The following is a 14,977-nucleotide window of genomic DNA, read 5'->3' as shown; positions in this document are numbered from 1 at the left end:
TATTGACCCCAGTATTTCACTGGTACTTATTTTATCGACCCTGAAAGGATGAATGGCTAAGTTGACCCTGGCAGAATTTGAACTCAGAACGTAAAGACGGAAAAGAATGCCATGAAGCATTTTGCTTCATTAACCTTAAGTCATTTCAGTTGTGTGCGTGTGTGCGTGTGCGTGTGTGTGTGTGTGCGTGGTGTATGTAAGTATGTGGGGATGGGGTACGTTTATATGTACGAGTGTTTCTGTATATTAATGCACTTGTGAACAAATATTTTGAACAAAATTGTTCCGTTTCAATTAACTAAAAGTGAGACCACTAACAACAACGATTCTGTGAAGATTTATCAGTTTACATTATTTGGAATTAAGGACTTTTTATGGCGCCACTGTTGCCTGCAGAATCCTGATAGTAATGACAATAAATTCTACAAGCAACAACAAATACATCATCATCAGCAGCAGCATGAGAAGATGTGGCTTTATTTATATTGAAAATTAATCAATAGTTTATCTAATTTGATAATGTCATCATGATTCTGTAATGCATCTCTTGAGAGTATAAATTTTATTGTGGTCATTATATTGAAAGCATTATGATAGATTTTAAAAGTTGTTTATTGATTTTAATCACCAAAATGGGATCGTATAAATTGACTACAAAGACAAGGTAGTTTGAGAGAGATTGTAATTTAGTTTAGGTCAGTGGTTCTCAAAAGAGAACCCTGGGGTTCCATATAGTAAATTGCGTCCACAGTAGTATTCTAGGGGCTCCTGGAAAACTTGCTTTAGAAGTATTTATTGCAAGAAACAGATTTCTTTCTCAAATGTTTTACATGGTTCGACCTACACAATGAGTGAAAAACAAAATAAGAAATTTGAAAGAATTTGCTATAAAACTAATTTTAAACAATGGATGGCTTGGGGGGGGGGGGTCCACCAGAATACAACAGTAATCAGAGGGATCCGTAGATAAAAAAAAAAATGGTTGGAAAACACTGGTTGAGATAGAATTTATTCCTTAAGCCCTGATCATTCACATTATAGTATCTTAAAAGAGCAAAGGCACATCAAATAATGTAACCGTAGATACACTATGCCTTTAAAAAAATGCATGAGAAGATCATGGCTGGAAATGTCTATTTGGACTTAATTGCTTTAATTGTTTTCAATTAACCCTAAGATGCCTTGGGTAAGCTTTTACTATGGAGTTTTGGCTAATTGCAGAACAGACTCAGAAATAGATCAGATCCAACAGCCATCAACACTCACACACTCCCCCTGCTACCTCTTCACTATCATTACTTTATCATGATAATAATAATAATCCTTTCTACTCTAGGCACAAGGCCTGAAATTTGAGGGAAGGGGGATTAGTTGGTTACATTGACCCCAGTATGTAACTGGTACTTATTTTATCAACCCCAAAATGATGAAAGGCAAAGTTGACCTCAGTAGAATTTGAACTCAGAACGTAAAGACAAATGAAATACCGCTAAGCATTTCGCCCGGTGTGCTAACGATTCTGCCAGCTCTCCATCCCGTTGCATAATATAGAAAGTAATGTAACACCAATGACTATATAATCCAACCAAAATATCTCAGTTACACAAACATAAATGGAATTACTATTTGACCTTCATAGCTCGTGCTCTTGAAAATGTGACATAATTGGCCATGAGAAAATACCGGTTGAGGCAAATGTATTCCAACTTTTTTTTAAAGGTTTGCCCTTGAGCCTTATTAATTGTCATTGAATATGCAAGTCAAAGTGGAAACTGAAGTCTGTTTAGTGTGAATGGAATATTTGCATCAAGCAAGTAAAGAAGACATTAAAACAAGGAAGATAATGATGATGTACGGAATTTATTAATGCAGACAATGAATAATAATGCATGAAAAGTAGAACCTTGAGGAACACCCCATTTTATTCTTCTAGATAAAATTGATTTTAAACTTTGATAATGGCCAACAATTTCAGAGGAGGGGTCAAGTTGAATGCATCAGCCCCAGTGCATAACTGGTACTTATTTCAATGATCCCAAAAGGATGAAAGGCAAACTTGGCCTTGGCGGAATTTGAACTCAGAAAGTAAAAGCAGACAAAATGCCACAAAGCATCAAAATCACTAACAATTCTACCATTTCACTGCCTTTCTCTTTGGTAAGAATACGGTAAATAGAATGATATTATTTTTGATAAGCTCAAAACCAAGTTATGTCCAGGGTAGATGTGTCGTAAATATTCAAGTATAAATGATTTGTGGAGTTACAATGCCAAACACTTAAGTTTGTTTAAGTTAAATACTTCAATCTGAAGAAGTGTCCTGTGCTTGATTTTGCTTTTAACTGTTTCCTCGTGAGATTTATAAAAACACGATTAGGTGACTTATTGGTTGTGAAGTCAATTCATTTTGGTAACTGATATTTTGAGGAGATTTTTCTTTCTGTTTTTAGAGAAGTAGAGAGAGAGAGAGAGAGAGAGAGAGAGAGAGAGAGAGAGAGAGATAGATACAGTGTTGTATTTATAAAATGATCAGTTGTATAATTGTTTCTGAAACGGAGTTGTTTTTTCAGATAAGAGATTTTGAAAAGATTTCCGTTGCTAAAACTACAAACCTTTTGTTTATTATGTTAAGCATCTTAGTGTTGACTGGAACTAAAGATAAGAACTGGTACCGGGTGACACACAGTTTGTCATCATTTATATGTAGGAGTTCAGGCAAGGTTAATTAGATTGGCTCGTTTTCAGAGAAAACTCTATCCATAACTTAATAATATGCACTGAAATACTCCGTTTGTCCAAGTGATTTATTTCAGTTGGCTGCCATGAAATGTCACTTGTAAACATAGTCTTATCTATTGGTGTTGTGAAGACACGTGGCTCAGTGGTTTGGGCATTCAGCTCATGAGCATAAGGTCCTGGGTTCAATATCCTGACAGCACATTGAGTCCTTGAGCAAGACACTTTATTTCACATTGCTCCAGTCCACTCAGCTGGCAAAAATGAGTTGTACCTGTAATTCAAAAGGGGCCAGCCTTGTTACATTCTATGTCACACTCAATCTCTCTGAGAACTACATTAACGGTATGCATGTCTGAGGAGCACTCAGCCACTTGCACATTAATTCCATGAGCAGGCTGTCCCATGGGAACACTTGCCATCAAAGCCAAAGGGGTGCCAGGGTTTTTTTTTTCTATCTCTTTTGGTGCCACTCCTTTGGTGGCACTGATCTGAGCCTCACCGTTTCATATCAAGTGTTTTGATGTTTCTCTAATTCACTCCTCTTTTATTTTCTCTCTCTCTCTCTCTCCACAGGAACATATTTTTATGAGAATGTGGAAGGGAGAGTGCTTATTCTAGTCATGTTCAATAAATTGTAATGTTTTTCTCTTTCTGTATATTTCTGTACATCCATGTGTTTGTATGCATCTGCAAGCGCGCGCGTGCGTGTGTGCGTGCGTGTATTCGGCTCCTGCATCAAAAATTCCTGTCACCCAAACAGGTTTTACGTCCAGTCAGCCATGACAAATCACCTGCAGCCAGTCATCTCATCCTGCAATTTTCAGCCTCTTTCGCATCATCGCAAGGCAGCAGCTGCAGAAGCAACACCAAAACAATTGAACCAATGAGAGTGGATCTCTAGCTTCCCTGTCGCTGCTTGTAATATCTGCCAAATCATTAAGGCAATGAGCTGAGAGAATCGTTAGCATGCTGGGCAAAGTACTTAGCAGCATTCCATCTGTCCTTAGATTGAGAGTTCAAATCCCACCATGGTTGAGTTTGCCTTTCATCATTTCAAGGTTGATAAAATAATTACCAGTTGAGTACTGGGAATGATGTAATTAACTTACCACCTCCTCTGAAATTGCTGGCCTTGTGCCAAAATTTGAAACCAATATCTGCCAAATCTCACTAAATCACATTGAGGTCACCTTGCCTGATGGTCCTCTGTCACACCACATGGGTCAGGGGATTGCAAAACCTGCAGGTTCAGCAAAACTGAGTTGACTTCAGCTCTGGCTCCTCTTGCTTCTCACCAGACTCATTTCCTCTGTGCTGTGGCACATGCACCATCTCCAAACATTCCGTATTTGCCTGAAGGATCTTCAGGTCATGCGGGTTCCCATATATTACAATGGAGACAAGAAGTTATCAATGCTCTTGACTTGAGTGAATATATCCACCACCACCACACCCTCTACTCCACTGAGCTGAAGAGGAATAAAAAGATCTTTATTGTTCCATAGCATAAAAGAGATTTATATATTTTATGGCAATATATATTATTTTATTACATCGTTTTGTTGATTCATTTCTTTTTTTTTTTTCTGTGGCATTTTTGATGTGATTTCTGGCTGGTTGTGTGATTAACACTTTAACATTGAAACAGCAAGCTTTATGTTTGCATAATGTCATAGTCAACTGTAACAAAAGCAATGGAATTGTCTTGGAGAGAAGCTGTCACAGAGACATCAAATTACTGGACCAGGTTATGAAAGTCATCGGAAGAGTCAGAGTTCAATTAATTAGGAAGAAAGCTAATTAGGAAGAAGTACTACTGATGCTCTCTTTATAATTTGGTGGCAACAGAAGTACCCAACAAAAAGTAAACCACGGGACACAACATTCATTAACCTGGAGAAAGCCTTTGACAGGGTGCCTTGTTCTCTCATGAGGGGTCACTGCAGAAGCAAGGAGTAACCGAATGGCCAGTGAGGATCATTGAAGCCATGTTCAGGGGTGAAGCCAGCAAAGTGATAATTAACAATGAGTACAGTGAGGAATTCAGTGGGATCCCCTCTGGGATCAGTTATCAGTCCCCTCCTATTTATCATAGTCTTCTAGGCCAAACCTGAGAAATTCAAAATCAGCTGCTTATGGGAGTATCTCTGTGCTAATGACCATAGTTTTATCAATGAAATTGTAATAGAAATGGAAATGAAATTCCAGGCGTGGAAGCAAAAGCTGAAATTGAAGGGTCTTAAAGTTAACTTAGCAAAGACCAAAGGCAGGATGCTGACCCCTTTAGGTAAATGGCCCTGATCTATATGTAGACAAGGAGTAGGTAGAAGTTCCATATGGTGTACATAGTGTAGACTATGGACACACAAGAGATGCAGTTGTATCACAGAAAAGGTAACAGAGAAAGTAATGTTTGTGAGCAGCAGATGTGCAGGAACAATAAACTCAAAGAACACACAGACATAGATTTCTTCAAATGCCCATGATAAGGTTGTATATAGTTTCTGTTACCTAGGTGACCTAATTAGCAGTGGAGGAGGATGCTCTGAAAGTATAGTTACTAGAATTAGAACTGGCTGGAAAAAGGTTAAGGGAACCATCACCTCTGTTGGTAAGAAAAGGCCTCCCTCACAGCATGGACCACGGCAGATTGTACGATGCTTGTGTGTGTTTTCAGAGATAGTGTAACAAGTACAATTATAGAATGCTGTGTATGGATGTTTTTAAGAAGATTTGGTTGCTATTTCTAATTGGTCAAGTAACCACATAGAGGCTCTTTTATTCAGTTAGAATTGGTAGCAAGAAAACTACCATGAAATCAGAGAGGAAATCATATCTTCCTTAGTTTTATCATTTCCTAATGACGATGATGGTGATGATGATGATGATGGTGATGATGATGATGATGTCGATAGTTATTTATGGTTCATATAATCAGAGAAAATATCAAGAAATGTACAGAAGTAAATATTATAATCAGGATGTGTTTGATTTGTAATAAACTGTCTGGATTGGTATGTAAATGGGTTAATTGGTAAATAAATGTTTGTGTGTGTGTGTGTGTGTGTGTGTGTGTGTGTGTGTGTGTGTGTGTGTGTGTGTGTGTGTGTGTGTGTGTGTATGAGCGTGTTTGAGTGGTTATGTTTGTGTGTGTGCTTGTGTATGTCTGTGCGCACGCATCTATCTATATGTGTATATATATATGTACACCTCTATCTCTTACATAGATATATACATATATTGTATATATACACATATCTAAATATATATGTGTGTGTGTGTGTGTGTGTGTGCATATATATATATAGTTTTCTGTTATTGGAAGTAAATTGGCTGTACTTAATTAACAGTTGAATTTGTTGGTTTTGTTGCCAACAACAGACAATTTCTTAATAAAAATTAATTAAAAACCAACATAGAACAAGTGGAGGTATGTGGAATAGTGGTTAGGGGTTGCACTCACAATCACAGAATCGTGGTTTCAAATCCCAGACCGGGTGGTGCATTGTGTTCCTAAACAAGACACTTTATTTCACATTGCATCAGTTCGCTCAGCTATAAATGACCATCCCTGTGATGGACCGGCATCTCATTCAGAAGAAACGTGATCTCTGTCATTTAAAATGCCATGGAAACCGAATAATCCTGAGCCATAGGAATCAAGACAGTAATGTCGAGGGGTTGATGCAGCTGCTGCTGATGATAATAAACGGGCCATATTTATTGTTTTTGTTGATGTTACTTTTGTCCAATTTTATATGAAACTTGATCAAGTATATCAATGATCAAAGATGCTCCAGCTGGGACTGTGCCCTCTTTCTCTGTGAAGAGAGCATGGCTTAGTGGTTAGGGTATTCAGCTCGTGATCATAAGGTTGAGAGTTCAATCCCTGGCAAGATCACATTGTGACCTTGAGCAAGACACTTTATTTCATGTTGCTCCAGTCCACTCAGCAGGCAAAAGTGAGACGTATACCTGTAATAACAAAGGGGTCAGCCTTGTCTCACTTTGGTTCGCACTGAATCTCACCGAGAACTTCATTAAGGATACACGTGTCTGTGGAGTACTCAGCCACTTGCGTATTAATTTCTCGAGCAGGCTGTTCTGTTGATTGGATCAACTGGAAGACACATCATTGTCACAGATGGACTGAGTTCTTTTTTCTCCCCATCTTTCTTTATGTTGTTGCTTTTGACTCACCTCAGATCAGCCTCCATTGTTTAATACATTTTCTATAAATAAACTCACACTGGTTGTATGGGGGGGGGGGCAGATATGCACAAACACAAAGACGCACACACACACACACACACACACACACACACGACAGGCTTCTACATAGTTTCCCAAATTCACTCGCCTCCAAGGCTGTAGTAGAAGACACTTGCCCAAAGTGGAGTCAAGCGGGACTGAACTCAGGATCACATGCTTCTTACCACACAACCAAGCCTGTGTCTACTCTTATATCTAACCCTTCTGTTCCAATGTCATTGAAGACACAAGAGAAAGATAATCCTTGAAATAAGATAATCCCTTGTATTAAGATAATCCCTCCAGTAAGCTGACTTGCCCTTAATACAAAAGAACATGAAGACAAAGCCTTCTGTTATTTGTTGATTCTTTGTTTTTCGTTCTTTATTTTTTTCATTGCTATAAATCTATGTTGTGTTGACCTATGTTCAAAGACACTCCAACTGTGACCATCCCAGCTTTTTGTACATTTAGAATATTGTTCAATGTGACTTTTCTCTTTTTAAGATGGTAGCTAGTTATTTGGAAGGATTTGGCAGCTATTTCTAGTATGTCAACCAACTGCATAGAAACTCTATCATTGGTTTATGTAAGAATAATGGACTTATTGGATACCCTGCTCAAATGCACCACAACTCATCAGAAAAACTAGTCAAAAATGTATGAAAAGTACAAGGTGTGGGGGGGGGGGGCACCAGGTGCCATGTTGGTGAATTTTAGGAAATATGGAACTTCTGAAGGATGTAATATCCAAAATGCTAAATACTGGTGTGTGTAGTTTGTACTTGTGTTTCTTTTCATACAGGCATTGGCAGAGTGGTTTTCAGGCATCTGGCTTTGTGGTTAGGGCACTGAGTGGTTCAATCATAATGTTGAAGGGTTGATTGTTGTATCAGGCAGTCATCAAACCCTTGAGCAAGTTTCTTCACTTCATGTTGATCCAGTGTACTCAGTTGAGAATGAGTTCTGCTGGGCCAAGGGCAGGAGGGTCACAAGAACATCTGTGTCTGCTCTGCAACTAATTAGGTACGTAACACAAGCAGCAAAACCAAGGTACACGCTACCAAATTTCACTTGTTACCAATTGACTACTGCAAGTGAAATTGTCATGTTGGAACAATTGTTTTTACCATTCAGTACCCTAGCACTGACTACTAACCATCCTACCAAAAAGTCATCATCATCATTGTTCAGTATCCATTTTTCCATGCTTGCATGAATTGGATGGAATTTGGTGAGATGAATTTTCTTTGGTCAGATGCCCATCCTGTCACCAACTCTCACCAGTTTCCAAGGAAAGTAATATTTCCTCATGACCAGAAGACTGGATATGACAGGAACTGCTTGAAGATGGTGACAGTTGATTACAACTATTTTGTGATGTCAAGGCATGGAAACACAACACAACACAACACACATAATATTTTACTACAGAGCTACTCCTGTATATTCTATATAATCGTGCCATACCACTCACAACTAACTATTCTCTGAAGAACTGTATTCTATATAATCACATCTTTGTTTTCTTCTTGTTATAATAGATTTCACCAGAGGACAACAGAAATCCCGCATTTCAAGACGTGGTGAGAGCCAGTTCTGAACCTCCATGTAGTCAAAGAATTAAGGTAAGATATAAAACAATCTCTCAAAGACTTTTGCTTATTTTTTTATAGTTTTCTTTCATGAATTTGCTTAATTTTTTTTCTTTTATAAAAACAGATTTTGACCTAAAGTTTTCCATTGCCTTTCATCCTTTCAGGGTCGATAAAGTAAGTATTAGTTGAATACTGAGGTTGATCTAATCAACTAGGCCCCTCCCCAAAAGTTTTGGGGCTTGTGTCTAGAGTAGAAAAGAATATACCGTGCTGGCAGAAATGTTAGCATGCCGGGCAAAATGCTTAGCTGTATTTCGTCTGTCTTTATGTTCTGAGTTCAAATTCCACCATGGTTGACTTTGCCTTTCATCCTTTTGGAGTCGATAAATTAAGTACCAGCTGCATACTGGAGTCAATCTAATCGACTGCCCCCCCCTCCCCCAAAATTTTGGGCCTTGTGCCTAGAGAAGAAAAGAAAAGAATATAATGTGCTTGTGTTGACCTGTCAAGCCAAGTGAGACCATAGTCGTGGCTGATGCTGGTGTCAGGTGGCACGTAAAAAACACCCACTACACTCTCAGAGTGGTTGGTGTTAGAAAGGGTATCCAGCTTTAGAAACCTTGCCAAATCAGATCAGAACCAGGCTTACCAGTTTTCAGTAATACCGTCCAACCCATGCCAGCATGGAAATCGGATGTTAAATGATGATGTGGATAGGTGTAAATTTAAGTTAAAGTATAAATATCTTTGTGATTCTCTGTTCAAGGAAGAAAGTGTTTCAGAAGATCTGTTGGAATGTGTGAGTATTTGGTAGATACGAAGGAAGGTTGTATGGGTAGGTTTATGCTAGGAAAATAAAAAAGAAGATGAAAGAATGATGCCTTGGAGCCATTTCATTAGAAAAATTACAGACTCTCAGTTTTGCTTCTGTTGTTTCTGATAAAGCAGTGATGGCAGGGAAGTAAAAGTGGGCTTGGGTGATGATGATGATGATGGTGATGATGATGATGATGATGATGACGACGATGACGATGACGATAATGATAATGATGATGACAATGATGACGATAGTGGTAAACCTGCTGTTATTGTTGCTGATGATGATGATGATCAGAATGAGAGTGTTGCTAATGTTGTTACATATTATAACATCTTTAACTGTTAAGGCTTTTAGTTATGAATTTTTTCTTCCTACTTTTGTTGTTGTTGTTTTTGTTGCTATACAGTCATTAATTTTTTGATATGTAATTAAGAAATTACAGTAAATGCAGCAGAAGCAGCAGCAACAGTAGTAGTAGTAGTAGTAGTAGTAGTAGTAGTAGTAGTAGTAGTAGCGATAATAGCTACAGCAACCTGCTACTTGCAGAGGAAGTTTATTTGTTCAGTTGTCGATAGGTCTGTCTGTTTTGTTATGTAATTCTTTTGGAAGAAACAAAATAAACAAGAGTAAGAAGAGACCACCACTAGCAAATGGAATGTCTTTATGTTTTATGAAAGGCAAAACTGTACAAACAACATATCATAGAATATCTTCAGAATCTTTTATTATTATAAGTTGGACTCCACCATTCTACGAGGACAAAACCTCCGAAAGTCATTACAAAAACAACTCAGTTTTTCACACAAGAAACAACAACGATATGAAAACTGTAAAGGATGCTGTGCATTGGGATCTGTAAGCAAAGATATGGACAAACGGTTGATGGAGATTGGAATAGGATGCCCTGTAGAGCTTCTGAAGAAAGTTTGCCTCTTAGGGACAGGGAAGATTATCAGGAGGATCTGAAGAACTTGAAAGACTATTAAAAGCTTCAGGGTACCTAAGGTTACAGGTTGTAACCTGCTACCCACATAAATTCTACCAGGAACAAGGCTGAACCTGAATCAAATTACCATATTTTAATGTGCATAAGGAACCTTCTAATTTTGGGGGCTTAAAATTTGGAAAAAAGGTTTTGCAAGGGATTATTATTATTATACTGTCCATGTGTAAGAAACTTCCATATTTTTTAAACCTAATTTTTGACATAAAAGAGTTCCATATACATGTTAAAATATGGTAATAATAATAATAATAATAATAATAATAATAATAATAATAATAATAATTTTTGCCATAAAAAATGTTTCAATTCACTAATAGAAGCAAATTTTTTTATATGCCCTAGAAACTAGGTCATTGGTCCTATGAGTCCTGGGACTCAAGACAGTAATGTCCAGCTCATTATTTTGAAGGTATACATAAATAATCAAAATAAAAGGTTAAATAGAAAATCTATTAAAAGCTGCATATAAATAAATACAGCAAATAAAACCAGTCCCAAAACTGGTTTGAGCCAAAGAGGGAGGCCTCTAAGTGGTAGCAGGACCTTTTTCAAAACAGCTACCTTTCCATTTCTCTCATTCACTTTTATATTATTTAATGTTGAGAACAATGTTTTATAAACATGCACAATATGTGTATATATGATGCATACATTATGCATGCATATATAATTAGAAAATGGTTACGAGCGTTTTTGCAAGAATTTTAAGAGCACCAAAGTTTTCAGGAATGTAATTTCACATTCTCTAAAGTTCATAGCTTAAATGATTATTCACAATTACATGTAGACATTAACATCCAGCTTCTTCTAAATCTTCTCTAAGTGCTTGCAGATAGAATTGGATTGAAAGTCAACTAATTGCATTTCTAGATCTCTTTAAATTCAACCATTTAAATGCATTTAATTTCAAATCTCTAATCAACACATTAGGATATTTTTAACTTGCACTTTTTTCTTTCTGAATTTCATAAATCTGAAAATAAAAAAAAAAAGAAACCATACTACCCCATTTCGTCACAACCCTTAGAATTTCTCTAAATAAACTGTCTTGTGTTTTGTTCAAGATTCTCATAGTTTCTTCAGAAATATTTCTTAGCTCTTGAGAAGCACTCGAAACTTTTACTTTCGAAAACATGTTGAAATATATTTACTTTCCTATTGATCAAGCCATACGTCACAACAATAAATTTCCCCACATCCTTGTAGTTAGATATCAAGTTCAATTAGATGCAATGAAAAATCTATGAAGAACGTAAGTTTAATGAGCCAAGCAAAATCACTTAACCAAGGGAAATTATCTTCCATGATTTTCATATCTAAAACCATTTAACAAGTTGTTCAAGTATTTGGCCACGACTCAACCGTCATACGTTAGTAAATCATTATAAACTGCTTGATCTTCATTTAAAAACAAATCCAATTCTTGTCGGTGCAAAGAACTAGCAACTATTAAGCTATCTTTACAACAACTCTCATTACATCACTGAAGTTTTTAGAATCTACTTTAGTATACAGTTCTTTCTCATAGACAGGAACCAGGAGGTGAGCAATAAATTCTGTAAATTGCTTTATAAAATCAAGACTTTCACAATTCTGTTTTAGAGGCACCACCAAATAGAACCAAAACGATTTTCAACAAACCTATTTGTCTTTCAGGAAATACTTAAACACACACACACACACACACACACACTTATGTATTATCCTAACAATTTGTAGGGAGAACTCCCTAACTTAGTTAACTTCACACGAATAAAATCTGCATGGAAATATCCTGCAATGATAATTAATCAAACTAATGATGTAATAACAGCAACCTCGTCAAGTCACAAGAATTTAAGTGCCCTTGAATTTGGTTTCCTAATTAGAATTTTCATGAGTTTTATTCTGCTTATTGCCAATTCTAAGATAATTTCAGAGAGTTTCTTCATAAGATAATATTGTAAGGGAATTTTCTCTCACTTGTGATCTCATGTGTGATCTGAAAACAGACAGAACATCTCTGCTTAATTATAAATCATAGGTTCACCATCATTGACCCACAGTTTCCCTCACCGGTTACTATGGAATGCAGAGATTTCCGGTGGCACATTGTTACACAGAGGTTAAGGTGACCCCTGCGTAAATAATACAATATAATTATTTATCTCAACGAATATTTGTATACATCACCATACAAAGCGCAAAACATTTGTGTGCACACTCACACGCACACACACACGCACACACACACACACACTCGTCATGTTAGTGGTGAGCAGCAAGAATAAGGACTCAACACTGCATTGATAGCCAAAACCAAAAGGGGAGATTACTATCACTTCTTAAGGAGAACACTTGAAAACTGCAAACTGTGATTGCATGAAATATGAAATCGTGTTAAAAATCCATTAATAAAGAGAATATCACATATATAGACACACAGACACACATATGCATGCATCTGTGTGTGTGTATCTTTTCCTTGAAATCTTTCCAAATATTCACCTGATTTAAAGATTCAAAACTGTCAGAGGCTGATATCAAGAAATTTTGAGCTTTTCTTTTTTAAACTAGAGTTTGCTCTCATCAAGTGTTTTTCATGTAATTGCTTTGCACTGAAGTTTAGGATGGATCTGAAAGCCTAAACCTGGCTCCAACTAATTGATGACCAGTTCAGCATTCGTCACCATTTATGATGTTGCTGTTTTTATATCCTGTGGATCACACATACTATTGATAAAGGCAATCACATGCTAGTGTTTTGAACACTGGTGCATCCATGTCCCTTTGTATTTGCCAAGGGGCAGCTTATGTTCATTTGGAGTTGCAGTCCATTGTTGTTGGTTTACCAAGGCAATGCAGATCTCATGCCCAATTCTTATTCTAGCATCAAGACGAGCACTCCGACAGCGCAAACCTCCACCAAGGCAACACCAATGTCCTCTCAATCATTAGCCAGAGATGATTTTTAAAATGAGAATATCTGAAATAAACTCGACTGCTCTCACAAATGAGAATACTAAAAATGAACCTGACCACTCTCAAAAATTAAGTAAGAAGCTGGAAAAATAATTCAGAATTCTTGTCCAGTATCAGATCAATCCCCAAATCTAATCAGTTTGTGCCAGTCATGAGGCCAAACATCCCTGAAAGTTTCATCTGAATCCATCCAACGGTTCTTAAGATATCTTGTCCATGGACAAACAAACAAACACAACTGAAAACAATACCTCCACCTTCGCTAAGGCCGAGGTAACAAGTAATTCCAAAGAGGAGGCAGTAACATCAAGCAACCATACAGCAGCACTCTCAATAGCTCACTCATGACGATGCTGATAACAGTGATGTCAGTGAGAATTCTAGTTTTGGAGACAGCAATCTTAATAAATGTCCAGTTGGAAGTTGGTCAACATTCACACCTGATTGACTACAGATACTGTTTGCTGCTTTTTCAGTGCCATTTCTAAGCACCATATCACACCATAAATCGCGGCTCACTTGGTGCCGGCACCACCATCTTCTACACATATTTCTCTTAATTTTTTGAAATTTTCCTTCTAATTTTTTCATATTTTTTTTTCCAATTCTTCCAACACATTTCTATGTTAACTGCAAGAGTAATGCATGCACGTGTGTGTGTGTGTGTGTGTGTGTGTGTGTGTGTGTGTGAGTGATTAAGGAATAATGAATAAGAAAGAATAGAAAGAAGAAATTTATCCCAATTAAGAAAAATGTAAAAATACAATAGAAATAAAGTCAAGAAATAACATACAATCACTTAATTAGATCCGCTATCCTCATCTGACCATCAACATTAATTGCAACTAATTAGCTTAATATTTGCATAGATAATCTGATATGATGTGTTTGTTTTTGCTTCATTTATGCATGGATTTATATATTTTTTATTTCTCCTTTTTGTTTTTATATTGTTTGTTTTACTTTTATTTATTTATTTATATTTCTTTATCCCTTTCTTTTACTTCTGTATCTTTCATATTTCCATTTTTGATGTTATCAGTAAAGAGAGGCGGATTAGCAGAATTATGAGAGCATTGCTTTGTAGAAGATAGGTTTCAGTTCTGTAGGTTTGGAGTTCAAATCCTGTCAAAGTGGATTTTGCTTTTCATCCTTTTGGGGGTCAGTAAAATAAAGAACTGATCAAGTACTGGTACCAATTTAACTGACAAAACCCCTCCCCTTAAAAACTGCTGGCTTTGTGCCTAAATTAGAAACCATTATGGATGTACTGTTTTTTTATCTTTTCACATTTTTATGGTTTCTATTGAAAGGAAGAGCAGCACCCAGGTTTATCAGTGGAAGGATCAATCAGTACATTTAGTGTAGGGCCCAGAGAACCAATGAGGATCATATCAATATTTGCTGGACCCGTCTCTAAAAATTCGGAGAGGATTTCCTCCCACTCTCAGGGACAAAAGGCAGTTGTTTCATTTTGGTAAATGTTTCTCAGATGCCCAAGGCAGCACCAATGATCTTTTATGTGCCTCCAAGACTAATATGAAGAGAGAGAGAGAGAGAGAGAGAGAGAGAGAGAGAGAGAGAGAGAGAGAGAGAGAGAGA

General features: G+C 36.9%; 1 protein-coding gene across 3 annotated transcripts in view; it reads left to right on the top strand.

Annotated features, from left to right (window-relative positions):
- The window catches only part of LOC106869147 (5'-AMP-activated protein kinase subunit gamma-1), a 486,366-nt gene that overhangs the window by 45,132 nt on the left and 426,257 nt on the right, over nt 1–14,977 (top strand). For all 3 annotated transcript variants that reach the window (XM_052970373.1, XM_052970371.1, XM_052970372.1), the window contains exon 2: nt 8,535–8,618. In XM_052970373.1, the coding sequence (XP_052826333.1) occupies nt 8,535–8,618 (84 nt within the window). The remainder of the gene's footprint in view (nt 1–8,534; nt 8,619–14,977) is intronic.

The sequence above is a fragment of the Octopus bimaculoides genome, chromosome 9 (assembly GCF_001194135.2).
Source record: "Octopus bimaculoides isolate UCB-OBI-ISO-001 chromosome 9, ASM119413v2, whole genome shotgun sequence".
In the NCBI taxonomy this organism is placed as follows: domain Eukaryota; kingdom Metazoa; phylum Mollusca; class Cephalopoda; order Octopoda; family Octopodidae; genus Octopus; species Octopus bimaculoides.
Note: the sequence above shows the minus strand (reverse complement) of the source record. Positions and strands in the feature narration are given on the sequence as shown.